The sequence below is a fragment of the Macrosteles quadrilineatus genome, unplaced genomic scaffold (genome assembly GCF_028750875.1).
Source record: "Macrosteles quadrilineatus isolate MER2022 unplaced genomic scaffold, UCM_ALF_1.0 Scaffold_2__2_contigs__length_208266976, whole genome shotgun sequence".
NCBI classification, from domain to species: domain Eukaryota; kingdom Metazoa; phylum Arthropoda; class Insecta; order Hemiptera; family Cicadellidae; genus Macrosteles; species Macrosteles quadrilineatus.
Genome location: NW_026542595.1, coordinates 14,072,470 through 14,091,569, shown reverse-complemented (window position 1 = coordinate 14,091,569; position 19,100 = coordinate 14,072,470). Strand labels below are relative to the sequence as shown.

The 19,100-nt window shown below is 32.7% G+C and overlaps 1 protein-coding gene across 1 annotated transcript in view; it reads left to right on the top strand.

Moving 5' to 3' along the window:
* LOC128983951 (uncharacterized) overlaps nucleotides 1-19,100 on the top strand; it is a 412,009-nt gene that overhangs the window by 36,326 nt on the left and 356,583 nt on the right. The window contains exon 4 of the mRNA XM_054403229.1: nucleotides 7,864-7,964. Within this exon, the coding sequence (XP_054259204.1) occupies nucleotides 7,864-7,964 (101 nt within the window). The remainder of the gene's footprint in view (nucleotides 1-7,863; nucleotides 7,965-19,100) is intronic.

Genomic DNA, 19,100 nt, shown 5'->3' with positions numbered 1-19,100 from the left:
TCTTAAATAACGATTAAGGATGTTAGCCGAAGTGCTACAATTCTTTGTAGGAAACATCAACTTAACATGTGGTAATTGCAGAGGAAACCCATCTAATGCTTAATAAGACTGGTACGTCATGGACATTTAATCTATGTTTCCGTTAAAGTAAAGTTGTTTTAGAAGAATACGACAAATCCAAGAGACCTTTACTAAAACTTCCAATGAAGGATTCTATTAACTGTTTACAATTAAGGAAACAAAATATACCACCTGAGCAACATTAGGCCTTTTAACTCTGCATTTTCTAAGGTAAATATAATTGACGTCGTTACAACAACTTGCCAATATAGCCAATTGTAGATAATAGAACTGTGACAGACAGTTTATTAGACAATTTATTATGTGATTTAGTTTATGCTGGAAATCAGTTAATGTGAACAAATTGTATCGCTATTTAATATTATAACCGAAATATTTAAACATACTGCTGACAATAGTGGTACCCTGCAGACTAAATGATCAATGACAAAGATCAACATGAAAAACCCAATGTGGAGACATTGTAGAAAACAAGATCAGCTTTTGAAAAATGATAAAATATTTACAAGATATATATTACATTGAACCGTTACATCGTGCTCGCTTTAAAATGACTCCTGTAATACTTTGCAACTACTTGAATTCGAACAACAGGTGCACTAGTTAGGGATTATTTGAAGAGTTGCCATTAGACATAGTTTATAAATGTAGGATATCAAAAAAGTATATTTCATATCAAACAGTTTTTTTAACTACATTTTAACTAAATTTTTTAAATACATTTTATGTTTAACGTTTTTAACAGCCCTTTACATATTTCGTAAGTACAGGATTAATAGAATAAAACTACTGAAATTCCCAGCCAATAAAAGTATTGGCTTGTTTTTTTTTTTTTTGTACATCAAATAATAACTTGCAAGCTTTTCACTTCACCTTTCTTTATATAAACTTCACCTATAAATCGCCATTTCTATAAAGCACGTTAATATTATTTTTCACAACGGTGCTTCAACCAATTATCACGTAAATAAAAGAGGAAACTTGATGTCACTTTTGTAATGTATGTTGTTAGTAATGTTCAAACCTATTTTGTTAACGACAGAAGCCTCACGGGAGTTCTTTCAGCTACCAATGAATAAACAAGATACAAAAGAAACGTGTTTTTATTTGCCATGTTATTGAAAATATGCAGGTTATTAATTTAACAAAAAACTTGGTATCTGGACCGCTTTTTTACTCGGAATGGCAAATGGTACTCTAAGTGTAAAACTTTGACAATACAGTACTTTATTTCTAAAGCATTTTCCTTTAATCTGGCTATTCTTTTCAGAAACTGTAAACAATAAATGTCCAAAATTTTAAAAATGGATAATACTATAAGGAATAAGGAAATTAAATCTGTAAAATGTGTAGGTCATTACTCAGATTTTAAAAGTTTTACCAAACTGTTATGTCTACTATGAATATTATAAAATCTATATACTTTATTGAACCCAACGTCTATTTTAATGATTTCATCGACCATGACGTAGTATTTTTAAAGTAAAATAATACTCAAAACCGTTTTGCTTTAGTTTTTGCAAATTATGATACTATTTTTATAGATTTGGTTCAATATTCAAATTAGCTCATAAGAGTCCAAATAGTTTATCACGGCACATTTGTATTCTACGCATATCGGTTGCAAAGGCACCTAAAGTGCTGAGCACAGTTCATTGCCACCTATATTAACAATACACTAATTGATGTTTGCACAGCAAGACATAAGCTAGAGGGTCTATTTTATATACTAACTTGGCAAGCTTCATCTTCTTTAAGAGTTGTTATGTTCAGAGAGGAAAACGGCTTTGTGGTTTTATTCGCAAATAACATTTTACTTAAACTCCTAATTTAGGACATTTCAATTTTTTTTTTTAATTATATGCATAGAAAAATTTACCTTATTTTCTTATTGTCTTTTTAAATAGTAAAATATACATTACCACACAATATATCATTTTTAAGATTATTTTATGTGGTTTAGAAAAAAAAGATTAAATTGACAAAGCGCTTTAATTGTAATATAACATACCTTAATCTCACATGCTCGGCTTTTCCTCGCACGTGAAATTTTGTTTTCCTGTGTTCGACTTTCACTCACACATGAAACTTGAGCGCGTGTCGGAAAATGCCACTTTCGGTCCTAGTAATGAAATATACGATTTATAACGTTTATGAAAAGGAAAATTGACCAACTAAATTTTTTGAAAATCTTCCTATTTATTTTAAAGTACCACACCACTACAGTATCTTAAAATAACGTATTTTTCAACTGTTGTTCTGCAAAGTGTATTGAAACCAGTTTAAGTAGAAATGTTACATCTCAACATCTCAATCTATAAGCTATAGTAATTAATTATACAACAGTTATTGAATTACTTCCGTACAAATTTTCCAGGTAGTCTAGTGATTACTGTGTTCACCATTTAATCTCAAGGCTGCTAGTTCGATTCCAATTGAGAAAAATTCTGGTCTTAATGATATTTAACATTTATCATTGGGGTATTAATTAATGCTGCGATTTATCAAACGTTTCGCGTTAGAAAGTAACAATACCAGAGTCCGGATCGTGTACAAAACTTGAAAGTTACTAATGACGTTGATTAACACAAATAAAAATAAAATATGTTCATGATAAGTAATCATACAGTTGTATTTGAAGTGTGGCTAGTGACACAGATGTGTTGCTTTGCAAGAGTGTCTGTCACCTCGTGGACGCTTATGGAAATCAGATTGCTAACTCGATAACGTCGCTTCTGAGAGTGCCTTAGGCCTACTGGATTAATTACCTGATCCGACCTTTTACTGAATCTAAACCAATTTCGCTCTGTTTATGATATGATACCCGTTAGTTTTGTCCTCTTATTTGGATTGCGTAGCTAAATAGTGGCTTACTATTTTACTTGTACACACCTAGCTAGTTAAATGGCATATTCACACGGAATTTTAGAGTTAGGATGGAAATATGTCTATTATTCAAGAGATTTATTTTTATAAAACAAAATATTATTATATTACAAAAACTACACATTCTATTATTTACAATGCCATTTAATAGTTTATAGTTTTTCTCGTAATAAAATACCGTAACAATTTACCAATATACTAAAGTATGTTTATACTAAACAAGGAAGTAAACGCACATAATGTTAAACGATTCAAGTTTAAAATTTCTTACTTAAAATACATTTTGATAAATTATGAAGTGATGAATTCAGCAACTACGGATTTTGATTTTAGAAAACCTTTTTTATTACTCAATTGTTAGTTTTATTAAATATAGTTTCCAACGATTAAAAAAAAAGCTTTCTCTTTCGTTTCAAACCGGTTGATATTTAGTTCTCAACAGTTAATAACTACATATCAACCTGTTAGTTACTATGATTCCCTTAAACTTACATTATCTATTCTCATTTTATACGTTGTACATGAATATATACAGTGTGTAAATTAGTCTTTAAACAAATCTTTATAAAAATAAAAAAAATAGATAGATATATTCTGTTTGTGTCGTTGATTGTTAACAAAGGATCCGTAATTGTTTACATAAAAAAATATTTTTAAATCCCCCAACAGGGTAAGGGGTAGGGGTGACTAATTTTTAAATATAGCAACCCCTATTGAGTAACCCCTCATTTTGAAGGATTTGTCAAAAAAAGACAATGACGCAAACCCGAGGTGGATATCTCACCCCTAGCTAAAATGGTAGGTATTCAAAAATTTGATTTACTGTATGTGAAAAAGCACCAATTTCACAAATATGGAAAAAATCTGTATTTTAAAAACCGAAATAGATAGAAATATTCTGTTTCTGGAATTGATTGTTAACATAGGGGTTGCTATTTGAAAAAAATAAGTCACCCCCTACCCCCTTAAAAATACAGATTTGTTTCAAGACTTAATTTACACACTGTGTATATTGTTCTTTCTAATTTCGTTGAGTTTATATTCCTGTCGGAATTTCTAAGACAAAACATGGATTTTTAAGTATTTAAAGTATTGTTTTTTGAGTGTGAGTGCACGTTTTGTGTTGTCTGTGCATAGTTGGTTAATGCATCAGTCAATTAATACTTCAACTCATTTTGTTTAACTTTATAAAAAATATTTGTCCGTAGCTACGGATAATATTTAATAGTGGAGGAAGTATCTGCTACCATTTATTATACAATAAGAATATAATTATTGGAGGCTGGCTCGGCACCATCAGACCCGCTCACGTCATCCCTTGCTAATGAAAATCAGATCAGTCAACTCAATAGCGTCTCTTCAGGGAACACTTGACTCAAGTAATTACCAAGCCCGTCACGTACAATCTCATCAGATCCTACTTTTACTGACATTTAGAAAACTGTGTGATCTTGTCACTGCTTACATTCATAGTTTACATTCATTACTTTAAAATAAATTTATCAACAATATTTTGTAACAATTTTTTTTATACATTTAAGATATTGCAATACGTAGTATTGATTAAATAAATAATTAAAAGTATACAAGCTTAAATATTTAATCATCTGTAGATGAAAATTCAGGCGCTGTTAGCATAACTAAGAGAGAAACCAGAAGATTAGGCTTTTGAAGCTGTAATTGTCGTAAGTGGCTCTGCTTTTCATCTCTTAGTTGACGTGTTAAAACCCCCAATTTGTCTTCTTTGGATCCTGAAATTCTCAGAATGAAATAATGTTTACATTTCTAACACAAAAATTATTAATGTTAAACATTTTGTATGTGCTCTTTTTGAAAGATGTTTAGACTATTTGTCAATGCCTATGCATTATTTTGTTTTCAAAAAATAAAATGGTCAATCATTGACTGATCAGCTGTTGTTGCCATTTTACAACCACTCAGTAACTTGTGAACCTCATTTATGAGAAGTGCTAACCGCAAATAAACACCATGTCAGATAACTTTGTTACTGCGGTGATAAACTTGTAATAGTTGCACGAATTAAAAACACAAACATAAATTCGTTGAACTGAGTGCTTCGGCCTGATAGGATGGTGGGGGAGATAAATTGCCTTTAGTTTCAAGCTTTGTTTGGGCCAAATTAAACAATTAATATTTGTCAACAGTTCCATTCATCACATACGCAGCCAACACAATGCGCTTTGTTTGTTTGTAAACTCTGCTTCATTATGCTTGCATTCCCAAGTATGTATTTTTCATTTTTGAAAAGAGTTATAATACCCCAAACTCATTACGGACCTTTTATATTTGCATTTAATACAAACATTTAGGATAAAATTTTGGAATTTAAAAGTGCAACTAACTATCAAATTACATGAACTTTTACATTTGTTCAACACCTAACAACGTATCATTTTACCTTCTAATGAATTCTACATTACTTGTTCATATTGTAGATAACACCTTGATAACCTAACATTTGGTATTCTGAAAATAAAATTCTGTCACTTTTTAAGTGTTTGTGAACTTACAGAGCGACTATAATAGCCACAGTCATAACTAACAGATTTTCAGTCTACCCCTCCAGATAAAAAACAAAAAAAAATCTTCACAACGTAAATCGGATATCTAGGTCTTAACGAGCCGCATATAGTAATGGCTATAATTTCCCTATGATTGGAAATTCGTTAAAACAAAACAAGACTAACGAAACATGATGTTAATCTGTTTTATGACACCAAAGATTGACCTTATATCAATCCATTAACACAACTCTACACACACTACAATTTCAAATTAATTATATTTCAATGCGCTAATGTCAAGTTATGCTATATAGATAACTATAATATCCCGTTGTAATGTTTATATCTAAAAGATGCTATTGGTCATAGAGTAAATAAAACGAGAACCACAACTAAATAACTCTTTATAAAGGCTTTATTTAATCCTCGAGTTTAAACCTTATAGCTTTACTTGATGCTGCTTCTGTTTAGTGCGTGGATTAAAGGTAATCCTACTTAGTATTACAACATAAAAGAAGGGTGAGATAAAAGGGAGTTGTTCCTTCTTCTCTACTAGCCTTGACTGGGTGAAACTTAAATTTTTAATGTGAACAGAAATATCTAAAAATTAACTTTCAACTTTTGCTAGGAATAACATGATATGGTATAAAATCAAACTACCTTTGGTGATTTCCTATACAGGGAATGAGCTATTACCGTAGGTATCATAGTAAGATCTCGACCCGGGAACGATTCACTTTTTCATTTTGATGTCCCTGGAGGCCAAAAATACCATCCGTTCAAATTCGTATTTACATTTATTTATATTTATGTCTGTATTTTATTTAGTTATACAGCTTGATTGAAAAGTCTCGGAACCGTGTAATATTTTTTTACCATTATGGATTTAAAATTCCCGATATTCTTATGGAAAACAGTATAAGTAAACTCTTATAGCTTACTTGTTTATGGATTTGTTTTTATAAAATATGGCAAATATACAGGGTTAGTAAAATGTCTGGAGACACCCTGTTAATTTTTTAACGGCGAAAAACTAAACTTGGCACACCTTTATGGCATGTTATGAAGTACTTTTTGGGCATAACCGCCACTTGGTGTACATCCCCAAAATGAGGGATTTTGTGGGAAAATAAAAAAATTCAAATGGTAAGACCCATCGAGTGTCCCCTCATTTTAAAGTTCCTGTTAAAAGAAAACTGACAACACAAACTAGAGGTATCTACCTCAATCCAGTAAAAAATGGCAGCTAATTGAAATTCTCAGAAATGAAATTTAACTTACGGCTTTCCAAGTCTGGAGTCCCCTGTAAATTTTGTAACGGCTCACACTAGAAAAACTAAACTCTGCACACGTTTAAAGCATGTTATAAAGTACTTTTTGGGCATAACCGCCACTTTCTGTACATCCCAAAAGATGGGGGAATTTGGGGGAAACTCAAAAATTAGAGACCTGTAGTTTTCCTAGCATTGGTGGTTTTCTTTCATCACGAACATAAAAATGAGGGGTCACTTGATGGGGCTTAATATTACAAATTGTTTAGTTTCCCCCAAAATCCCTCATTGTGGGTTTGCAAACTAAGTAGCAATAAGGCTCAAAAAGTACTTCATAACATGCCATTAAGATGTGCAGAGTTTAGTTTATCTAGTGTGATCCGTTACAAAATGTACAGGGACGCTCCAGACTTGGAAAGCTGTAAGTTAAATTTCACGTCTGAGAATTTCAATTGGCTGCCATTTTTTACTGGATTGAGATAGAGACCTCTAGTTTGCGTTGTAGGTTTTATTTTAACAGTAACTTCAAAATAACGGGTCACTTGATGGGTCTTACCTTTGAAATTTTTGAGTTTTCCCCAAAATCCCCCATTTTGTGGATGTAGGCTGCACCAAGTGGCGGTTATGCCCAAAAAGTACTTCATAACATGATATAAATGTGTGCCGAGTTTAGTTTTTCTAGTATAGGCCGGTAAAAATTAACAGGGGGTCTCCAGACTTTTTACTAACCCTGTATTTATCTTGTACAGTACTAAGCTATTAATATTTTAGTAGAACCACAACTACTTTCTCTGTTGCAGCAAACCTAGATAATCGTTAAACCTAATGTAATTTAAATGGAAATTCGTTTTGTCTGCAGGTTTGCTGCGGTTGGGGTATTTCATTTTGAAGTCCTCAGAGGCCAAATACACCATCCGTAACGATTATGTTTCTTAGATTTGTTAATTTGTGGAAATAATACAATATTGGTATGCGACATGTTGTTTTCAGTTTACAATCAAAAATTTATCGCCGATAGCTAGATTAATTCCGTTCAACGTAACTCTTGTAGGAAGACCTAAAATCAGCCAAAATGCTAGATGATGTGTATTTGTTTGCAGGTAAATCTCCATGGAAGCTTGCTGGACAAGTCCTCCTCTGATGATTCTGCCAGTCAGGATGTTGAAATTCTGCTTAGAAAATCGAAAACACTCATCGACAAGTAAGCATTGATATATGAAAATGTCAAATCTATTTACCATTGATCCATATGTTCTTACTAAACATGGCTCCAAACTGTTGCGTTACAAGCTTAACTCTCAACAGTCTCTACATCTAAATCGTCTCCCACAAGTCATAAGGTACATGACACGCATACATTAGGATGTATACGTTGGGTCAATTTGTTTCTAACTATATTCTCTAAAATCTCTGAAAGAACCGATTTAGATATCACCTTTGTTAAACATTATTTACATGTATAGCTAGGACCAGAATTCCAACGAGCTTTATTAGATAACTTATTTGTCTCAAACTAATCGGAATATTATTTTACACTTTTCATGTGTGTAATTATTTAGTATATGGCAGACCAAACAAACCATTTGCTAAATGTACATAATCTTGTCAGAATTTCATAATTTTTGTTGCCTTCGGATAACTTTTTGGGAACTTTGCTCACCACACATAGTTACGGTAAAAGGCGAGTTTATTATATCCTTAAATCAGAAGGAATCCTTATTTATATACATGAAGTCTATTTCTACGAAACTCTACTCCTCCTTTAATAATGGACGGATTTTTACATACGATGTGTCAAAATGGAGTATTTTTTTTTTTTAGACGCCCCCTTTCTCCAATTCCTGTAGTAAAAGTCCTCGGGCTTTGCCCCACAGGCAATCAAAATCCCAATGTATTTCTTTTGAAGAAGAGATTTTGTTTACTTAAACAAACAAATAATTTGTATTAATTACAGCTGTTGAGGGGGGGGGGTCGACAGACCGGGGGGTCCGGTAAAAGGGGGGGTCCGGGAAAATAAAAAAAATATAGGCCCTAAAACGGTCTTTATTAGCTCTCTATGCATTGAAAATAATCAACCGCAACGTAAATACAGTATGATTATATAATTTTACATTTAATTTATAAAAAAAAAATTATTTAAGTCCCCAGGACACACCCCCCCCTGGCTACGTCACTGGCTGTTCGTCGTAAACACATGATACACACAAGATTGTTCGTTTTTAGAAAGAGATCGTTTTCAGTTTCGATGACTGGAGTGGAGTGATTGATTACACTATCTATGAGTTGACTCTTTTGTCATCGGACATTATGACTGTTAATTAATGCCTGTAATACTTTGCAATTGCTCGAATTCGAGCAACAGGTGCAGTAGTTACAGAATATTTTGAGTTTGGCGTGTAGTCGAAATTATTGTAATCTTGTGTTAATACTAGGTTTCATTAGGAATTAATAAACAACAGTAACGATTCACGGTTGGTTTGGATTTTAGGATTACTTTTCGTTATGTTTTATGCCATGCTGTATTCCAATTAAGCGTTATCTTATATGCCTTTAGACAGTTTTTTAACACACTCTAACAAAGAACATGAAACATGAAAGTTCATCCTTAGGGCGAGAAATAATGATTTACTTTTACATGCAAAAAAATTTCGTAAAAATTATACGTCTTGTACGGTTTATTTAAATATATATTTTCTTTTTAGCAGATTTCGGTTTTCTCATTTTTGACCCTCAAAACATAGAATTTCTTAATTTCTCTTCAAACTATTTTAAAGAGCTTAAAATAACAAAAAGTCCATTGTAAAGAAGTGTTTTATACGGTTATTGGTTACGGATTAAATCCAAAAAATGAAAAAAAAATTAAATTACCATGCTCTATTTAAGGAGAATAAGTAAACTTTTGTAGTTTGCTTTTTTATGGATATGTTTTGATAAAATTTGGCAAATTTATTTATTTTTTTATTATAAGCTAATAACATTCTCCTAAAACCCACTGTATTACCCTCTACGTATCGGCAAACCTAGGTACATGTTAAACCCCATTTTTTTAAATAGAGAAAAATGTAACATGAGCGAAGTATTTAAGTGAAAATCCAACCAGGCAAATGGAAATTTGCTTTGTCTGCAGGCTGCGGCGTGGGCATATAATACGGTATATATATTTTTTTTACTACTGGTATATTTTAGCTATAGTAACAATGACATTTTGTTCAGAATAGATGATTCAGTAGATAAATTTCTCAAATTATGATTAGATGTTTGAGGGAGAATCCTCACAAAGTTATCCTGGGACATTATAAAATTTGTAATTGATATCAATGTGTTTTAGCAGCTTTTATCAATACATACAAACAAGTGTATGTATCGATTTGTATTTTGTAGCTGGTAAATATTTTATTACAAGCTATCAATTATAAAATGTTTAACAATTTGCTTACATATTATTTAAACGTATTTTGGCTATTACTGTATAGTATACCTTCTTGCTTTCAAACTATAATATATTATAGTATTGGTGGCCATAAACCTGTGTGATTGTTCTAAAGTTATTGAGATAACTGTACCAATTACTTACAGATTAAACGAAGCCCAACAACCAGGGCTGGGGAGGGCTTAAAACTAATCCTTACAGTCCAATCTCCAATCCAAACTTTGCACGTTAATTTTCATACCTGAATGTTTAAATCTCCATTGTCAACAGAGGCGGTTCCAAGGAGTATAAACTCGTTTCAGTTTTAGTTAAAATTATTTGATTTTGTAGAAATAGTGAGTACCAATCGCACGTATCGTGCTCATTAAATATGTCATAATTTTTGGGTATAATACATTTTATACAAATTAAACTATATCACAAAAAGTTCGAAAAATATTAATTTCATATCCATTGGATTGTGTTTAAATACCAATACTTTAAAACCAATATATCATTATGAAGTTATTCAATACACTTATTCTTAATTTACTGCTCTTTTTAGTCATATATATTTTAAGAGATAAATTATTCATATCTAGGTAATCATATCAATTATAAAATTTTAATTCTGATGAATTCAGATCTTAAAATATTCTTCATAGGATACCTGCCTTTCGTGTGTAATGATGTTGGTCATGATATTGCTCTTTTAACTTGATCTGGTTTTGTTGCATAGATGTTTACATTGTTTGTCCTATTCTACGCAGGGGAAAATCATATACAAAGGTCATCGTAATTCAATACGAGGCCACCAAAACTGACTGAGTTAATCAGTAACCTGTGGGCACGATTGTGAAAAATTTTGCCCACCCTCACAGATATTAAGCATTATTTGTGAAGCAATTCTATGGGGCTATACACTATACCCTACTCTCTGCCTGAATAAGTTATTCATTCTACATTTAAGATCAGTTAAACATTTTCTCATCTGACCTCACACTTACAAATGTGGTTCAGTTCATTCCTATCCAAAATAGGTAGGAACACCTTATATAAATTTCAAATTTTGATATGGGCGTTTTTATCATCGGGAAAGTAATTTTGTGAATGTGTCTATAGATGCATGTACCATATAGCAATGGGTTTGACGAAATTATTTATTTTATTTAAGTTGCTTCCAAAACTGTTAACCAGTAAAATTAGTGATGCACCCATAAAATATTTTCCTTCAAATCTTTATAAACAGGTAAAGTCGCAATAATACAATTAATTTCGCTTAAATCACACTAAGTAATGAAACTAACTCAAATAATATCCAGTCATGCAACAAAAGTCATTAAGCCTAAAAGGATCCCAGATTTTCCAGAGGCTATGAAATAACGAGTTGCTCATACAACAAAGAGTCTCCTGCAAACTTACATCGCAAACTGTGTTAGGTCGTTTATCTTTGTACTTAGGTACCAAGGTACTCAACCATCCTTCCTTTAACTATGTTCATCTTTAGAATATCGAAATAGTTATAAGTTAGTTTTAATATGTTTCAATTTTAATAATATTTCTATGTTTATTAGCTGTAGTTTTCAACTGTAGTTAATGGCCAAATGTGCATGATATGTAATGTTTACCGTGGATGTGTGTGAAATACTAATTAAGACTCTTCTGACATAGCTAAATGGTTATGAAATGCCAATGTAAGTCGTGGTCATACCAAAGGCACACAAAGTAAACGACTAACACCTGATTTCTGTGTAGCATACAAGTAGGAATATTTTAGAAAATTATATTTAATTGAGTTGGTCAAATAAACAAATATAGCTTTTCCTGGATGGATATGTTACTAATGGCTTTTGTAAGAGATTCATAAAAACCTATCATTCCGAAAGGTGTTTCGTCGTCTGCAATAGGCTACTTATCTATAACGTATACATTTTATCATCTATTTCATGTATTCAACATATTGTAGTTCCACTTGCAAGGTGCATGCAAAGTAAGTGAGGCGAGATCTAAGTAGATAGTGTTACAGGGTAATAGAATTGTCAGATCCATTAGTAAGGGTTACTAGGTCAGACGGAGCTATGGGATCAATTAGTCTTTGTAATCCTAGAGTAAAATCTCAGATTGTTCATTCACTTACGTTCAACCATAATGGATCTGTTCAATATTGCTGATACCTCTCTAATGTTAAACTTTCAACTTTAAATCAGTGTATTGGTTAGGAAGAGTAAACTTTGAAATGTAAAATAACGAATTTATCGTAAATATGAAACAGTATTTGTCATTGGGTGTAGTGGAAATGAATTTCCCAACCTTGTACACAAGAATAAATTGTATGAATAAAATTTGATTTTGTAATTATTTAAACTATACAAAATTTCCTGAGACTTTCTAAAACACAAAACAGACGTGGTTCAGAATTTATCAGTTTTTACAATCAACAAATTATTGTATATGGATCAAAAGATGCTTTCAATTTGATACCGTGTATAATTTTGATTTAATAGCTTTTTTTATTAAATTTAACTCTAAAACGTTAAATAACCTCCATTTAAAAATGTATTAAGTTTAATCAAAAGTATCCATGGATACTTTTATGAGAACAACGTAAAAGTTTATACCAAGTTTCTCAAAAATATATGAAAAGGTCTTTAAATTTGAATTATTTTTGAAGAATAACAAAATACTGTAGTGGATTTCGGCTAAACTAAGCCAAAGGCACTACATATTTACCACTTATTTTCTTATGACAAATCTGGTTAATATACACTGATATTATTTTGCGATCATATTGTGATAATTATATCAATTCACCTCAGTCAACAAGTACGAAAGTCATGTACGGAATAGCCTATAACGGAGACGCATAAAGAGCGTCGACCTAACCTTTGCACAAAAGTGTTTGTCGACTTGTTAATGATACGTAACATCGATAACCAAGTCAGAGTTTTGAGTTCCTTGTGCTGGAACGAAGACGTTGCTAGGAAGATAATGAGGATGGTAACCAAGTGCGGGATCGTACAAAGGTAACCGATTTCTTCTAAGATTATCAACACCACAGCAACTGAATCATGAAAAATATCATACCGTTGAGTTAATATGTAAACGTCTTACTTATATTTTAAATAAGCAGCCCTCAAAGATCGTTCTTCTGCTTGTTTCAGTAGATAGAACACTTGTATCGCTATATAGAACACTTGTATCGCTAGATAGAACACTTGGATCGCTAGATAGAACACTGGGATCGCTAGATAGAACACTTGTATCGCTAGATAGAACACTTGGATCGCTAGATAGAACACTTGTATCGCTAGATAGACACTTGTATCGCTAGATAGAACACTTGTATCGCTATATAGAACACTTGTATCACTATATAGAACACTTGGATCGCTAGATAGAACACTTGGATCGCTATATAGAACACTTGTATCGCTATACAGAACACTTGTATCGCTAGATAGAACACTGGGATCGCTAGATAGAACACTTGTATCGCTAGATAGACACTTGTATCGCTAGATAGAACACTTGTATCGCTAGATAGACACTTGTATCGCTAGATAGAACACTTGTATTGCTAGATAGGACACTTGGATCGCTAGATGGAACACTTGTATCGCTAGATAGAACACTTGTAGTATGTTCAATTAAAAGTATAGATTATATCCAGATTGGTTTAAAATTAATTGGGATAAGTCGTCTATACAGTTCAGACCGTAATACAATTTTAGAAATTGTTTAAAAGAATAATTTTACTCCAGCTTCAACTTTACCCGTAGGATACCTTATTAATTTCCTATCTTAATGTAACAACAATGCAAAATAAATATATAACAGGATATAAAGCTTTAAAATTTTAAGACATTTTATTTGGAAAATTATTCAACAACACCTTATCGTCCATATGCAGTTTATGGAAGATTTTTACGCTAGGTAGCCTACATTAAGGTACTGAATAATTGAACTGTTACTGCACTCTACAAAACCTAACCTACACAAAGAATTTATTACTTGACAACTAATAATATTAAAAAATATTGTCCAAACATACGGACACAAAAATAGCTGAGGCGTATTTGCTTTCCCTATAAACTCATGTTCTAAAATGTATAGTTATTTCAAGATGTTGAAGCGTGTAATCTTCTAAATAATCCGTCCATCTCTTACATCCAATGCAAGATGACATTGCTACGCTACGAGTGTTTGTGGCAGTGTTGGTAATAATGAAAGTGGCCGTCAAGACAAGTGTTCTATAAGGGCGACTCTGGCTTACACGAGACCACCCCAGTCTTCAACCCTCACAACAAAATGTTTTGTATTTTCTTCCCTTGGTCCTGATTTTGGTAGGATTTCAAAAAGATACTATACTATCCGAATATTTCTCATCCTAATAATTGGATTGTATTATAAATATTGGTTTTAATACGCTAAATACCACCAATTATCCATATAAACCATTCATAAAGAGCCGTATTCATTACATAAATGTATGTAAATTACTGCATTGTGGTTAGGTTCATGATTAAATTGGAAACACTGTTTTTCAAGAATTTTAAAGGGTTTCAAACATTAGTTTTAGTGTTCCTCTGGCCATAATTTATGCTTTAAATTTAAAATAACGGAATGTTAATTCAAACTTGTTTGTCCTTAACGTGTAATTTTTTCTGGTGTGTCCTAATATAAAATTATTAGTCTATGTTTGTTAAGATAATTACCGAGCTTTCGCTAATACAGGTAAACATATAACCACAATCAGAAAAGTTTTATTTGTCGTATTTTAGCGACAGTTAACAACGACGATTTAATAGTGACAAAACTACCTTATTTTTTTAAAAAAACCTTACTGTAAACTGATTACCTCTTTACAAAAGCTGGATTTATTCTGTTATGTAACTCAATCACCTAAAGCGAAGGAGGTAATCAATCCCTTTACGTCAATGAGCGCTCGGACTCTGGTTTAATTGTGTCAAGCGTTTGATAAAGCAAGACACCTTTTGTCTGCTCTTTCCGAACAAACCCTTAGCCAAATTTGTTATATTTTACCATTATAAAATTTAATTTTGGTCTGTTTAGAGTTTTAGCGAATTTTTATAAGGGAATAAGCTTTTACCGTATTTTTCATGGTAAGACCTGGACCCGGACCTATTTACTTTTTTCGTTTTGAAATCTCAAGAGCCAAAAACACAATCTGATCAAATCCATGTATATAAATATATATTTGTTTGTTGGCACGATGATTCGAGCAAAAGTCATCCGATTCTGATGAAATTTGGTACAAACGGGTGTGTAGTGTGTGTGTGTGTGTGTGTGTGTGTGTGTGTGTGTGTGTGTGTGTGTGTGTGTGTGTGTGCGTGTGTATGCGTCTCTATTAGATATAACTATAATTCGAGCAAATCTTACACGAATTCCATGAAATTTGGTACCAATGTGTGAATCTAAGTTTAATTAAACTCTATCTATCGAATGATAAAGTTAGCAAATCAGCTTAATCGGCTATGGTATTATGGGAACGGGCTGTAAGGTGAATTTATGAAACAATAGGTTTGCAGTTTTTCTCTAAACTATTTTGTAGAGTTAATAATGTAGTATATTGAAGTATTATTGTACCCTTATTTTTATGGATAAAATTCAAAACCACTGTAAATTTAAAATCTCTTCTTATGGAGAGAAGTAAAGTGTAGCAGTCTGCTTGTTTACGGACATATTTTGATCACATTTGGTATATATTTTTATTTTATATCAAGCTTTTCTCAACCCGTTGGCGGAAATCAACGTATAGTGCAGTAACATTTCACTATAGATAATCTTCTTACGGTTCCCTGTAGTAGTAAACCTAAACCCCCGAAACCTGATGATATCTGAGCTAGATTACTATCTTATGTAATTGGATGCTCAGATAATATTATACTAAAATTCAAAATAATATTGCTTAATATAATAAACAAAACTAATCCAGGTGAATTATATAAATATTACTAGAGCAAATATTTTCAAAAAGAATGCCAAAGTGAGCATATAAAATAGCCAACAATGATAGATTTCATTGTACTTTTCATGAACCACCCAAGTTACGTTGTTGGCTTTGTTAAGTATACAAGTTGGTTTCAAAGCTTTTGTATCTATTGTACTCTACCTCGGCTAATGCACTCAGGTGCGTGCTTTTGTATCGTCTCCGAGTCTTTAAAACGTTAGGTGGGACGATTTAATTGCCTAATTACATTGTTTTGGCACACTTACCTTTCTATATGTGTATTCTACGAAGGTAAAGAAAACAGAGTAGCTTGTGGGTGTATAATAGTTTTGTTTTCATTTTTTTACTGTTATAATCAATCTAAAATTGAGAAAATTATTTTCAAAAGTAACCTAAAATGGTCCTAGGTGTAAGGTGTGGATTAAAGCTATAAGTTATATAAGCTAAGGAGTATAGTTATTTGTGCAACTAGTGAGAAAAGTGAGCAATTGACTCACTCGAGATAAATCCTTACTCACGAGCCGTAGGCGAGTGAGGAATGGTTTCTCGAGTGAGGCAATTGTACTTTGAACTCGAGTTGCACATTATACTTTTCCTACAGTTACCATAAAACAAATAAATTAGTGAAGAAACATAACCTATTTTTACACAGAAGTGAACTTTTAATATAACATTTAACGTGAAGTGACAAATACAACAGTACAACAGCTGACCAGCTGATTTACAGCCAGTGCTGCCAACGTATTTCGCGCGCATACGACGTTGCCTGCATGTTACGCGCTCACTATTTCGTGCATTCACGTTGCAAATCTGGAGTGAGACAAAGTAATTAGAGTGAGACAATGTTAACATTGTCTCACTGATGAGCGAATTGGCCACTTTGCTTTCTCAAATCAGTGAGAGAACATGTACATTGTTAGGTAACTGTAGGAAAAAGCTATAATTTAACGTTAATAACAGTAACGTGGCATAACCTGGATGTAGGTATTTACGTAGCGATGATGATAGTTGCGATTTCGGGATTTCATGGAAGCACCTTCCCGAGCCGCGTGTGATACTTTTCACCATATAATCCATAACAAATAGACACCAGTAAAACCACATATTTACACATTCTTTTTTCCGTGGAAAAGATAATTAGAAGAAATTAGGTAGTTTAAAACAAACATCGATTAATAGACTGAGAATCATAAGACTTGACGCTGTTTATACGGCGATAGCCATTTTAGAGAAGAGCTGTAATTTCGTCCTAATTCTCGCTCATGACAAAGAGTACCCCACGCAGGGTGACATCACAGCATTGTATTTTTCGTAAATAACATAAATAATTTGACCCATAAAATCACAATACTTGAGTTTTACTATTTTAACACATTTTTTTTTAAAGGGCAACGTTGATTTGCTAGATATAACTGTGCCTGTTTGTAAACGGTTGTCTTTTCAACAAAGGGGGCAGAACCCAGATGCTAACTGTTTAGTGAGGTCAAAACAAATGATACATAGTTTTAAAGGTTCAACAAATAAGGTTGATAAGGTTCAAAAACATCCTGGCCTTTTTACGAAACGAATGATTAGTATTTGAAGCTTAATGGATTGGGTAGGGGACTTTTTTGCTTCTTATAATTCCCGATATAAGACTGTGATAAGAACACACAAATCAATAAAGCTGGGGTTTCCTAGGCACGGAAGTGGAGCGCGGCACGCGTAACGCGGAGAGCGGACTCCACTTGTCTTAGGAAATTTAATGTTACTGTTTTCCTAGGAGCGGAGCGGAACACCATTTTAATATCTTTTTCTGCTCTAGGTTTATACTGCCTATTTGGTCTTGAAATCTACCATTTCATAACTTATTTAAGTAAAGCGATCCTTAAACGACAAAGAGTACCAAAACCACGCGATGTAATGGCGGTGAAACGTTTCCATCCCTAGTTGAAAACACTAACTTCACTTGTATAGTATCCAGATTGCCAATAACAGAAAGAACAGCCCTTTCCATGCTGAAGAACGTCTATTACTTTATCTACGCAGTCTGATATCAAAATAGCACCAAGCCTAAGCTAATGCAATAACCGGTCTGATGCACAATCTATTGTCAACGGTTTATTAAAACTCACTTCCCGGCCAGCTAATATGATTCCCATTGTTAAAGGGGAAACATGACAATAGCAATATCTCATTACTGGAACTCCTTTCTTCCGTTGCATTCATCCTCCGCTTCCACGAAATGCGCCATAACATGACGCTAATAATAGAGAAATGGTTATAGTATAATGTTAAATAGGACTTTTTCTGCAGTATTATTCAATTATCTTTTATTTGAGATGGGGACGCTGCCTAGGTGCGTATTTTAACACAAATATGGGTGAAGGGTGAGTGTAGAATGGTATGAGATGATCTGAGGATAATTTATTTGATGCCTAATCATCAGGACTATGTCCGGTATCGAACCCTCATAAAGCTACTGACCTTTCTCACGATGATAAGGGCCAGTAAATCTTAAGTTTCTTTAGCTACATTACATTATATTTTATAGTACGTAAATAGAATACTTTAAGAAGATTTGTATGAGGCAACAATCTAGTAGGCTGCGTAAATGGGGTTTTCATAACTCAATTTCAATATTGGCATATACGTAAATGGGTTTTGAATTGGTTTTATTACGTTTTTAAGGTAATTTTAGATGTACTTTTAACGGATATGGATCCCTTGAGGATTTTATAGGTTAGTAATTGCCTTATGATATACTTAAATGATATATTTATCGCGTCACTTATAAAAGCAATGAGCACCTAAAATATCAAGTGACATCGTTCTAAACTGGAAAAAAAATTTTAATGACATGTGTTAAATGTAGATTGTCAACTCTAAAGTAGTTTTCAATCATCTATTAACTGGTTTCAAACTGATATTGCTTTAGCCAAATTCCCATAAGAGGATTAAGCTATTACCGTAGGACT